We start from the raw sequence: 10,400 nt of genomic DNA on the forward strand, positions 1-10,400 counted from the left end.
TACACTCAACGAAAAACAAACACCCACTAGAGAAAAAAAAAAATGGTAAGAAGTTTCTCTGAGGGCGAAAAATCAGAGGCCCTCGAAGATCTGCTTTCACACCACACAGAATTACTTAATTTCAGTCTCCACGTGTGATTTCAGGCCCGCGGCCCACTGTTCTGGGCTCCAAAAAAATTAACCCATCGCTTGGGGGCCAAGTGGGGGACAGGGGTTGGTCAACAGGGATGCTGAGCACTCTGATAAAGGTGAAGGCTCACGGGCCTTTGCCACGAGGTCACCCCCACCCCCAGATTTTAAAACACCCAGGCTACGCACTACATTGAGCTCTTAGAAAGCACCCAGAATCCAGAACCTTGTAGAACAAAAGCCAAGCACAGAAGTACGTGCACTACAGAACGAGCTCGGGGCTCCTGCGGGAAGGGGCGGGGCCGCGCCCTCGAGCCCCGCCCAGTCAGCGCGTACCTAATCGAGCGGGCGCGCGCGCCAGGAAGCGGGGAGAGCGCGAGTCCCACCACCCGGCGGTCTTTCCGTGCGCTCCAGGCCGCGCCATGCTCGCGCTCCGAAGCAGCCTAAGGAAGGTGCTGGCCCCGCGGGCGCTGGCGCCACAGGTAGGGGACGCGGGGATGCGCGACAGTCGTGCGCTAGGAGGTAGATGCGGTCTTAAAATCGTGGACTAACAGGGCTCAGGGAGGTGGGCGGGGTCCGTGGCGCGCGCACGCGGCTTTGGGGAGGTAGGCGGGGCCCGTGGCGCGCGCACGCGGCTATGGGGAGGTGGGCGGGGTTGGGGGGGGTCTGCGACACCGAGAGCTGTGTTCAGGGAAGTGGGCGGGGCCTGTGGCACACCAGGCTTGGGGGAGGTGGGCGGGATTTGGTGCGCGAGTACACGCCCTCTGACCCTCTGGCAGCGGTTGGCACGTCTAGCCAATGTCCCGGTTTGATCTGGAGCCGAGATCTCTTGAGTCCACGGCACCGAACGCTTGAAGAGGTGCCCGCTTTTCGGGTCACCTCCCTAGAAGCTGGACAGAGAGAGCTTTTTCTGGCCCCCGGGGTCATCCCTGAAGCCCTGACGGTTGCGTTTTTGCAGCCACTGCCCGGTTCATACACGGGCACTTTGTGGAGAAACTTGAACAGGAGACCAGGGTTGCCTTGGGAGCATCCTGTCCTGCAGTTCCGGGAGTCCCCAAGCCAAGCAAAACCCTGGAGCCTTGTGAAGCTGGTTGTGCCTGAGATGGGACTTGCACGAGGCTAGCCAGCCTCGGGTTGACCATGGCTGTTTGACTTGAATGCAGAGAGGTTCGTGACTTTCTGAGTTCAGGAAAAGCGTTAGCCTGGTCTAGAGACAGACTTTGTGGTGAACACTGAAAAAGAGCATAACACATAATCCAGCCTCTGCCCTTGCTGCCTTCCTACAAAGGTTGAGGATAAGCCTCGATTTTGAGCTAACAGAACATCAAGCAGATTTCTGCCTTGGCACAGTTTGGTCCAGTCCTGCAGCACTAAATGACCTCAGCTCTTAACACACACCTTTTCAATACAGATTTCTTTAACGTGGACTTTCCCGTGTGGAAGACTGTAGTGTCTTTCCACAGTAATTTCTGCTCTACAAATACGGACTTCTTGACTCACTCTAAGATTGTTAAAGTATCCCATGTTGAAGTCTTTACGCCCGTGTATGTTTTTAAGCATGTGGGTTTATTTTTTATGTGTTTGTGTAGTGTGTGTGTGTGTGTGTGTGTGTGTGTGTTGCTCAGGGGGGATCACACGCCCTCTGACCCTCTGGCAGTTCATAACACGGTGCTTCCTAGTAGTTATTAAATCATCACATGAAGTATAAAGGCCAAATTTAACCTGTAAGCTCCACTTCAAGATAACTTCCTGAAATTCTGGAAGCTTTTGTTCATGGGAGATAACAAACCATGTGTTTTCGTTCCTCTAAACAACTTTGCTAGACTAAACCGCTCCAGATGTGCTTGGTCACATGTAGTTGGGATGTGCCTGATCATATGTAGGTGGGAGGTACCTAGGCAGGTCATACATCAGGATGTGTGCTTGCCCCTGATTGGATGGAGGTGGGAGGTACACAGGCAGGAAGTACATTAGGATATGTGCTTGCCCCTGATTAGACCTAAGGGGAAGTACAGTGGCCTTATGGGATTGCCTTTTTAAGCCTCTACAAACTGTGACTTGTTGCCATTTCCTGGGAACCCCAGAATGATCTGGGAACCTCAGAGTGAGCCTGGCCAGAGTCCATCCTCCTAGCCAGTATTTAATTAAAGCTTGGTTCAAATTGGCTCAAAAATTGTGGAGCTGATCTTTGCATAGCGAATCTCAAATTTAACAAAGTTTTCATATAAAGCATGTGACTATTAAAGGATATTTTCATCAGCCTTATATAACTGGATGCATTAAATGTGCTCCTTCATACTGCATCTATCTTGAAGCTGAGGGGGACCCTGCAAGTGTCCAGGCAGGGAAGTGAACCTATAAAGGGATGAGAATGAAACCTCGGTTCAAATTTTAACTTAGTTCACCTGGATCAGACTCTGGGGAGTGTGATGCCAGGCTGTCGATTGTCAACATATTTAAAACGCAGTACGATTTGGGAAAAAGTTTCCAGACGACGATCATTTCGATTCCAGGTGTGCAATAAAGCTTAAGGTATGACCACTTAGAAATTCCTTTGCAAAGTACGTGTGACAATAAGGGTGGGTTCTATAGCTAAAGGGAATAAATAGAATCTAGTGAATAGCATAGAGATCAGCAGGCCATAGAGTACATGTGACATCTCCCCTATGGATGGAGTTAACTGGAACTAAAGATAACGGTCCAGGGAGAGAAGAGTTGGGATAATCATCTTGGGGAATTGGGTGAGATCTGCCTCCACGGATAGCACAAAGGTTGTTAACAATATCCATTCCAGCCTTCTGGGCAGAAGGGTATTTTATCGCCTTCATTGAGGAGAGGCCACTGTGTTTTGCATGCCCAGCTCCCTAGTGCTCTATGGGCGCAAGGACCTTTGTGCCCCCAACAGGAAACTAATGTTTCAGAGCACCCTGTCTCCTTGAGTTCTCTCCTTTCAGCTTTCATGCAGCTCCCCACTGTAGTGCAAAGCAATGAATGATTCACACCTTCCTTTTTCTGACCAGTAATTTACTTCACTGAGTAATTTTTAAAAGTTTAGATCAAAATAATAATGCCCATTTTTTTAGAAACCCCAAAAGGCCTTGTGCTAATAAACATGTTCATCATGGCTCTTAAAAAGACATAATACAAAATTTGCAAGCTTCTTTTAAACAAACAGTACTGGTGACTACTGATTTTGACTCAGCAAGAGGAAACTCCAAAACTACAAGGCTCCTGGTCATAGTTCTCTAGGAAACAGGATCACAGCCTTGATGAAAGCTTTCCAGCAGCTTTTCATGAAGACATGCTTCGCCCTGGCCCCCAGCTAGGACACAAGAACTCCACACGCGGTGTACTCAGCAGCTGTTACCTAAACTGCATCTCTACAAAAACATGTCTGTCTATACAGAGTTGACAGGAGGAATAGAAAGACAAGTTTTGAGTCTACTGTATGTCCTTTGTTTCCAGGCTCAAATATATGACCGTAACAGCATGATAAATCTTTTCCAAAATATTTGAATGTCCCCTGTCTTATTTTCAGGTGTGTTCACCTTTCGCTACAGGCCCCAGGCAAAGCGATGGGACATTGTATGAATTCCGCACCTATTTGCTCAAGCCCTCGAAGACGAATGAGTTCCTGGAAAATTTTAAGGAAAATGTTCACCTTCGGACAGCTTACTCTGAATTGATTGGCTATTGGAGTGTAGAATTCGGAGGCAGAACAAACAAAGTATTCCATATTTGGAAGTATGGTATGAAGCACACAGCTTCTGTTTCATGCAAATGTTCATCATTAGGTGGTCTGTGAAGCTTGGTTCTTCAGTCTGTATGACTGTACATACACACAGGTTAAAGAAAACGTTTGAAAGCAATACAGTAACAAACTGAAGTAAATTATTCAGCAGCCCCTTTGTATCTTTTTATCAGCCACTTGCTTAGACTTTGAGGTTAACATTTATGGGAACATATCCTCTCATATTAAACCCTAATTTGATGAGCTGATTTTTAATTCTCAAAGTTTTCACATCGTTTGTTAGGAAAAATATCTTTTGTAAAATTAAAACCATGCTTTACTGTCTTGTTCCATAATGGAGGTAAAGACAGAGGAACTGGAGAAAGGTCTCCCGCTGAAGATGATATGGAAGAAGTACAGGAATGTATGAAATTTCTAACTCCTGTGTCTGGTCCTCACAGTCTGTAGCAGGGCCTGCGGGTGCCCAAAGAATTCTTAATCATTTCCCTTTGGGTTTGTCCATCAGCGTCCAGATTAATTTTTTAAAAAATGATTCTCTATGAAAATTGTTTATTCTGTACCTCATATAGCAGTTCGGGACTTTTCCATGCTATAATAGATCAGACCTCATTAAAATTAATATATGCTTCAGAGAAGGTACAAATTAAGTCATGACCCACTAAGAGAATGAACAAGAGTGAGAGACTCAGCATAGTTCCTGCTTACAGAGTGCATTTTGTTCCGGGTGTGCCTTGACATGACTGCCTAGCATCACTACCAAAGCGTTTTTCTCTCACCTGGGACCGTCAGTAACAAGTTACAGTTGAAGAGAAGAGTCCACATCTACTGAGCACCAAGTGCTGATGTCTGTTCTAAGGGCTCTTCCTGGGTTCATGGAATCCTCGCCCCAAACCTGGAGGCTGATATTATATCCCTGTTTCACAGACTGAGAAACGCACAGTGACGTAACTCCTGCACACCTCTGAGTGCGGAGCCTGTGATGCCTGTCCAGTGAGGTCACAGTAACTCCTGCACACTGCTGAGTGGGGGAGCCTGTGACGCCCGTATTGCTCCATGTCTTTTACCCTAAAGACTTCAGTGCTTTGATGCAAACGTCACATCTTTGCAAGTGTGTGTTCCCAAGAACACAGTGTTCTTGTTGGCCGTGGATAAAATGTTTGCTTATTTGGGTGGGGTCCAAGGAAGAATAGATAATTTTAAATAAAACAATTTAAACTTTTCTCCATTCTTTTTTCTACCATAGATAATTTTGCTCATCGAACAGCGGTTCGCAAAGCCTTGGCCAATGATAAGGAGTGGCAAGAACGATTCCTCATCCCAAATTTGGCTTTCGTTGATGCGCAAGAGGTTGAGATTACCTACCTGGTACCGTGGTGCAAAATAGGAACACCTCCAAAGGAAGGTGAGTTTCTCTTAGCCTCTGTGAGTTTTCATGCGTGAGATGGTCCAGATGTTAAAAAAGCAAAGTGTCACTGGAAAAGAACAAAAAATGAATTATTTTCTATAGGAATGCTGCTGTGACTATTGATAAAAAGCTGATCTTAGTTTATACTTAAAAAGTGAGAATTAATTAATGAACTATTTCCCCAAACAAACTAAGTTGTATATGTGTATGTGTGTGTATATGTATACGTGTATGTATGTGTGTGTTTGCATATATGACTGGTATCTGTGGAGGCCGAAACGGCATCAATCCTCATGGAACCGGAATTACAGACAGTTGTGAACTGCCGTGTGAGTGCTGGGAACTGATCCAAGTTGGTTGCTAGAGCAGCAAGTGCTCTTGACTGCTGAGCCATCTCTCCAGCCCTTCCAAATGAAGTTTCATGGGTTAAAGCTTCGCTACAGTATAGAAAAAGTCTGTATAATACTAAAGTAATGCAAACTTCTATTCACTTACTCGTTTTTAGGGTTGAGAGGGTTGAGACAAGGTCTCAGAATGTAGCCCAGGCTGACCCCTAAATCACAATTCTACTCCCTTAGACTCTCAAGTAGAGAGATTATAGACATTTACTACAATTCCTGTTTATAACATCAATATAAAATTACTCTTTTCTAGTCTGGGCTCTGGGACCCACCCCACAAGGCATTGCCCTCTGCTCTGACCACTGCCCAGACATGCTTGCCATCTCTTTAAGTGCCAAATCTTGATGTTTTTTACACGTTTCACATTCATTTATTTATATAGTGTATATTCATGCAATGGGGGTCAGAAACAACTCAGGGTCGTTGGTTTCTTCCTTACACTGTGTGTGTTCCCAGGATTGAACTCCGTCAGACTTGGCAACAAGCAGTTTTTGACACACTGAACCATCTCATCAGGCTTAAATCTTATTTTCTGCTATATTTTTCATAATTCCTTGGTGACCTTGTACATTTTTTCCCCATCAGACCTACTTATCCTCCAGTTTCTCACCTTTGCTTTATATTTCTGACTGGAGGTAAAAGCCTCTTATGAAGTACTTGGATATTTAAGAACATTAACCCACTCCCCCTTCTGAAGTTACTTTTCTTCAGAAAGTCAGGTAGGACTAGAGGCCATGTTTTCTTGCTATTCCTGTTAGGAACAGACTCCTGGAGGAGGAAATTACACAGACCTCCGTATCTTCCCTCTCAAAATTGAAAACGAGCGGAAAGTAGGACATCAAAGGACACCTATTTCTTTTCTTAAAGACTTTCACAGCTTAAAATCCTATTTCATGATAAAGGATCAATATTTGGTATGTTGATAAGGTTCCCAGATTAAATTTTTTTCATGTAATTATTTATATATAGTTTCTATTTCCTTTTAGTTATTGAGATTAACTTTAAACATAGACAAGAACATGAAAACAAGGAAAAACAATACAAAGAATTAAATATGCATAAATCTGTGTGTACAGATGACCCTTCAAATACATATGCATAGGGTCACCTCCCACTCTAGACTCTAAATGTCTAAATGTCTGCTAAATAACTTTTGTCAATTCTAGGAGTCTATGAATTGGCTACCTTTCAGATGAAGCCTGGTGGCCCAGCGCTGTGGGGTCACGCATTCAAAAGGGCAGTAAACGCCCATGTGGAACTGGGCTATTCTAAACTAATTGGCGTTTTCCACACTGAGTATGGAGCCCTCAACAGAGGTACAGTCGTCTATTTCTGTGAGACTGTGATGAATGTTGGTGATTGCCTTTATTTCTTGGGTGGTTTTTTAAATTATGCTTTTAATTTTGAGAGTTTTTTCTAATTTTAAGGTATGAAAACACTTATTTTTTATTGTGATTGCTAATACATTTTGAAGAAATCTTTGAGAAAATATTAATTCTTTTCATCTTTTTTTCTAAAAATCTTTTATTTTTTTTCCAAAATAACATTATTGGAGTAAAGAGATTGTTTCTGAATGAAGATATAAATATGCATTTTTATAAATACAAAACTATGGACAAAGCCAAACCAAAAAAATATCTATTTCTCATTATTGAAGTCAACAGTGTTCTATAAATGATAAAGAATGTCAAGACCATTGAATTATTAGATATAAAAAGACCTGGAACACTGTATGTGCATGACTGGTGATAGCTTCATGTACTCTAGTATGGATAGATAGACTATCCTGGCATGGTGACCTGAATTTGATCCCTAGCTTCCATATCAAAGCTGGCTAAAGTGGCACCATTTATAATCTTAGCCTTGGGAAGATGGAAATGTGAGTCTTGCCAGGTAGTATAGCCGGATTGTTAAGTTCCAAGTTCAGAAGACCAGTATCAAAACAAGGATGAGAGAAATCGAAGAAGAGACCTGACATTGACTGCTCTCACACACACAGACATACACATACACAGTCAGGATCAGGGATGTTGATCAGAGGCTTTGATTCAAAAGGCCCTAGACTTTATGCCTAGTACTACACATATTTAAAAATGTCTGCAGTAAGGTTATATTTCTAATAGACACATGCATATGTACATATGCCCAGGTAACAACAATGAAAATGAAGGACAGGAATTTGAAAGAACAAAGGGTGTATAGGAGGGTTTGGAGGAAGGAAAGGGAAGGAAGAGAATATATAATTATGTTACAGTCTCAAAATAAAATAAAAATACCTGTTATAAAAATTACAACTAACATCTCAATTTGTCTGCAGTTCATGTTCTCTGGTGGAACGAGAGTGCAGACAGCCGGGCAGCTGGGAGACACTGGTCTCACGAGGACCCCAGAGTCGTGGCTGCTGGTGAGCTGGTTCACTAGGCGTGAATTATTTTTAGAACAAATTTGCTTCAGCTGATAGCTTCATTGTCTTATAAAATGTCTTTGCAGTTCGGGAAAGCGTCAATTACCTCGAGTCTCAGCAGAATATGTTCCTGATCCCAGCTTCCTTTTCACCACTGAAGTAGGTTCCGACCAGACATCGGGCATCCCAGTCATGGGATGGGAATGTGTCTAGAGTGGGGGCCCATTGCTCCCAAGAGAACCGTTCCCTTTGTTGCCTGAAGGAGGTGGTGAGTTACTTCACTGTGCCCTCTGTATCCTAAGGCTACCTGTGTCCTTTGCTACCAGTAGTTCTAAAAATACTTCTGTTCATCTTCCCCATGCTATTTCATGTCTACCAGACACGAGAAAGAGTTGCCATTACTCCACGAGCCTGGTATTTTATTGTTCCATGATATCTTGTCTTCTGTGATTTTATGACTAATTGATGTCTTATATTCAAATAATGATTTTGAATTTTTTTGCCTGGAATACAATTTTAAATTAGTTAAATACAGTATCTGCCTTTTTATCATGTTCATTTTTCCTGAAATTTAAAAATATTTTTACCCAGTAATATTTGTTTTGTGATATCAAATGGGATTTGTAGAAATATTAAATTTAGTATTTGTCTTTAGAAAAGTGCAATATCATGTCACCTATATTCTTAATTTTATATTAATTATTAAGTCAAAGTTGGAAAATAATATATTCTTGAGATTTGTTTGTTGGATTGTATGGTTTTAGCATGTTCATTTTTAATTAACTTTTACTACTTTTAACTTTTCCTTGAATCACTCACAGACATTATGAAACATTTATTTCAATGAGATCTTTATAATTATGAAAGTCTTTGACCTAATAAAAGCCTTCACATCTCTTCTGATTTTTTTCAACCATGTCTTATATATTTGTATCCTCCTCTCTGGAGCGCCTCCTGTGTTGCAAAGGGTAATGGCATCATAGTGCTCCGCACTATCGTAACAATAAAAGACAAACCCCCTGAGGAAGCGCCAAGGTCCTGATTCCATCCCCCTCTTCTCTTCCCCAAAGACACTGGGTTCTTTCTCCTCAGCAGCAGAGATTTTTTTCCCAGTTGTGTTTGATATTACATGTTTCCGGTGTGTTCTCATCAGCCACCTTCCAGGGTTGCCCCTGCTCTTGTTGAGATGGGAACTTAAATGTCACTCCTCATACAGCCTGGCTTTGACTCCTCCCCATTGTTAACTTCTCACCATGTTCCCTTTTCTTCAAAGCACTGGATGTACCAGGCGTGTGTGTCCGCTGTCATTCGCCCTTCACTGATGCTCCCTCAATGTTGTATCCCCAGAACCCAGAAGGATGCTGGGCATATAAAGCTTAGTAAACATTTGCTAAATTAATAAATAACAATGCTTGGAGGATTTCCCAAGGACAGGTTCGACAGTTACCTTCAAAGGAAGAAGGTTTGCTGTTTAATTAGCTCTGTATCTGGAAGCAGATTTCTCTGAGGCATCGTTTATTTAACATGTAAAATGCCTTGTCTTACCTCATTGGGAAGGCTAACAGGATAAGACAACAACAAAAATAAACATGAAAATGGTTGCTCATTTTCTCCTCTGATTTTGCAAACTTGATACATTCAATAGCACTGCCCATAAGGTCCAGGGTGGTTTTTAAGAGAGGTTTTTCTCTAGAATATTTTGGTCAAAACTTATGGGTAACTTGAATTCTCATCTAGGTTACCTGTTAACTGCCTTTTCACAATACAATTATTATTATTATTTTTACTTTCTCCATTGTGAATTTTCACAGAAAGAGTTTTCTTATTTCATCAAGTCCCTTCCTGAGAACTTTCAGAGACAATACAGGTGCATGGCAGATGCTGAACAGATTCTAGCCCTGCTCAAAAGCTAAGACCCTGCATCCACAGTCCCCCGGTGGCCTGGATAGATGACCACTTATTGCACGTTGCTTCAGCCATTCTCAGGAGGTAACTATAGACCCAGTGGGGTTTCCCAAGTTGCAAGGTTAAGTATATATCTATTTTTCTGAGACTGATTTTGTTGTTGTTGATTGTACATGCTGATTCGTTTCCTCCCCACCTCCCTTCTGCTCCCTCCACAATCCTCTCCTCCATTTCTGGTCAGAAAAGGGCAGGCCTCCCATGGGTATCAACAGAGCATGGCATATCAAATTGCAGGAAGACTAAGCACTTCCCCTTATATTAAGGCTGGGCACGGCAACCCAATTAAGAGGAATAGTCCCAAAGCCAGCAAAAGACAGCTTCTGCTCTCACTATTAGGAGTCCCCC

The 10,400-nt window shown here is 42.7% G+C and overlaps 1 protein-coding gene across 1 annotated transcript; it reads left to right on the forward strand.

Moving 5' to 3' along the window:
* Positions 1 to 474: 474 nt before the first annotated feature.
* On the forward strand, positions 475 to 9,003 carry LOC121451761 (protein NipSnap homolog 3B). The gene is made up of 6 exons (XM_041657505.1): positions 475 to 611; positions 3,668 to 3,878; positions 5,124 to 5,282; positions 6,853 to 7,002; positions 8,004 to 8,090; positions 8,177 to 9,003. Exons 1-6 carry the CDS (start codon positions 552 to 554, stop codon positions 8,251 to 8,253), a joined length of 744 nt encoding a protein of 247 aa, XP_041513439.1. The 5' UTR covers positions 475 to 551; the 3' UTR covers positions 8,254 to 9,003.
* Positions 9,004 to 10,400: the final 1,397 nt, after the last annotated feature.

The sequence above is a fragment of the Microtus oregoni genome, unplaced genomic scaffold, assembly GCF_018167655.1.
Source record: "Microtus oregoni isolate MIOR12 unplaced genomic scaffold, Mior012 000008F_ref0000371, whole genome shotgun sequence".
Lineage (NCBI taxonomy): Eukaryota > Metazoa > Chordata > Mammalia > Rodentia > Cricetidae > Microtus > Microtus oregoni.

Bases quoted from the DNA above. Each gene is read 5' to 3' on its own strand.
- LOC121451761 (XM_041657505.1), top strand. From the start codon at position 552: ATGCTCGCGCTCCGAAGCAGCCTAAGGAAGGTGCTGGCCCCGCGGGCG. The intron at 612-3,667 runs GTAGGGGACGCG...TCTTATTTTCAG, and splicing joins CGCGGGCGCTGGCGCCACAG to GTGTGTTCACCTTTCGCTAC. The intron at 5,283-6,852 runs GTGAGTTTCTCT...TGTCAATTCTAG, and splicing joins AGGAACACCTCCAAAGGAAG to GAGTCTATGAATTGGCTACC.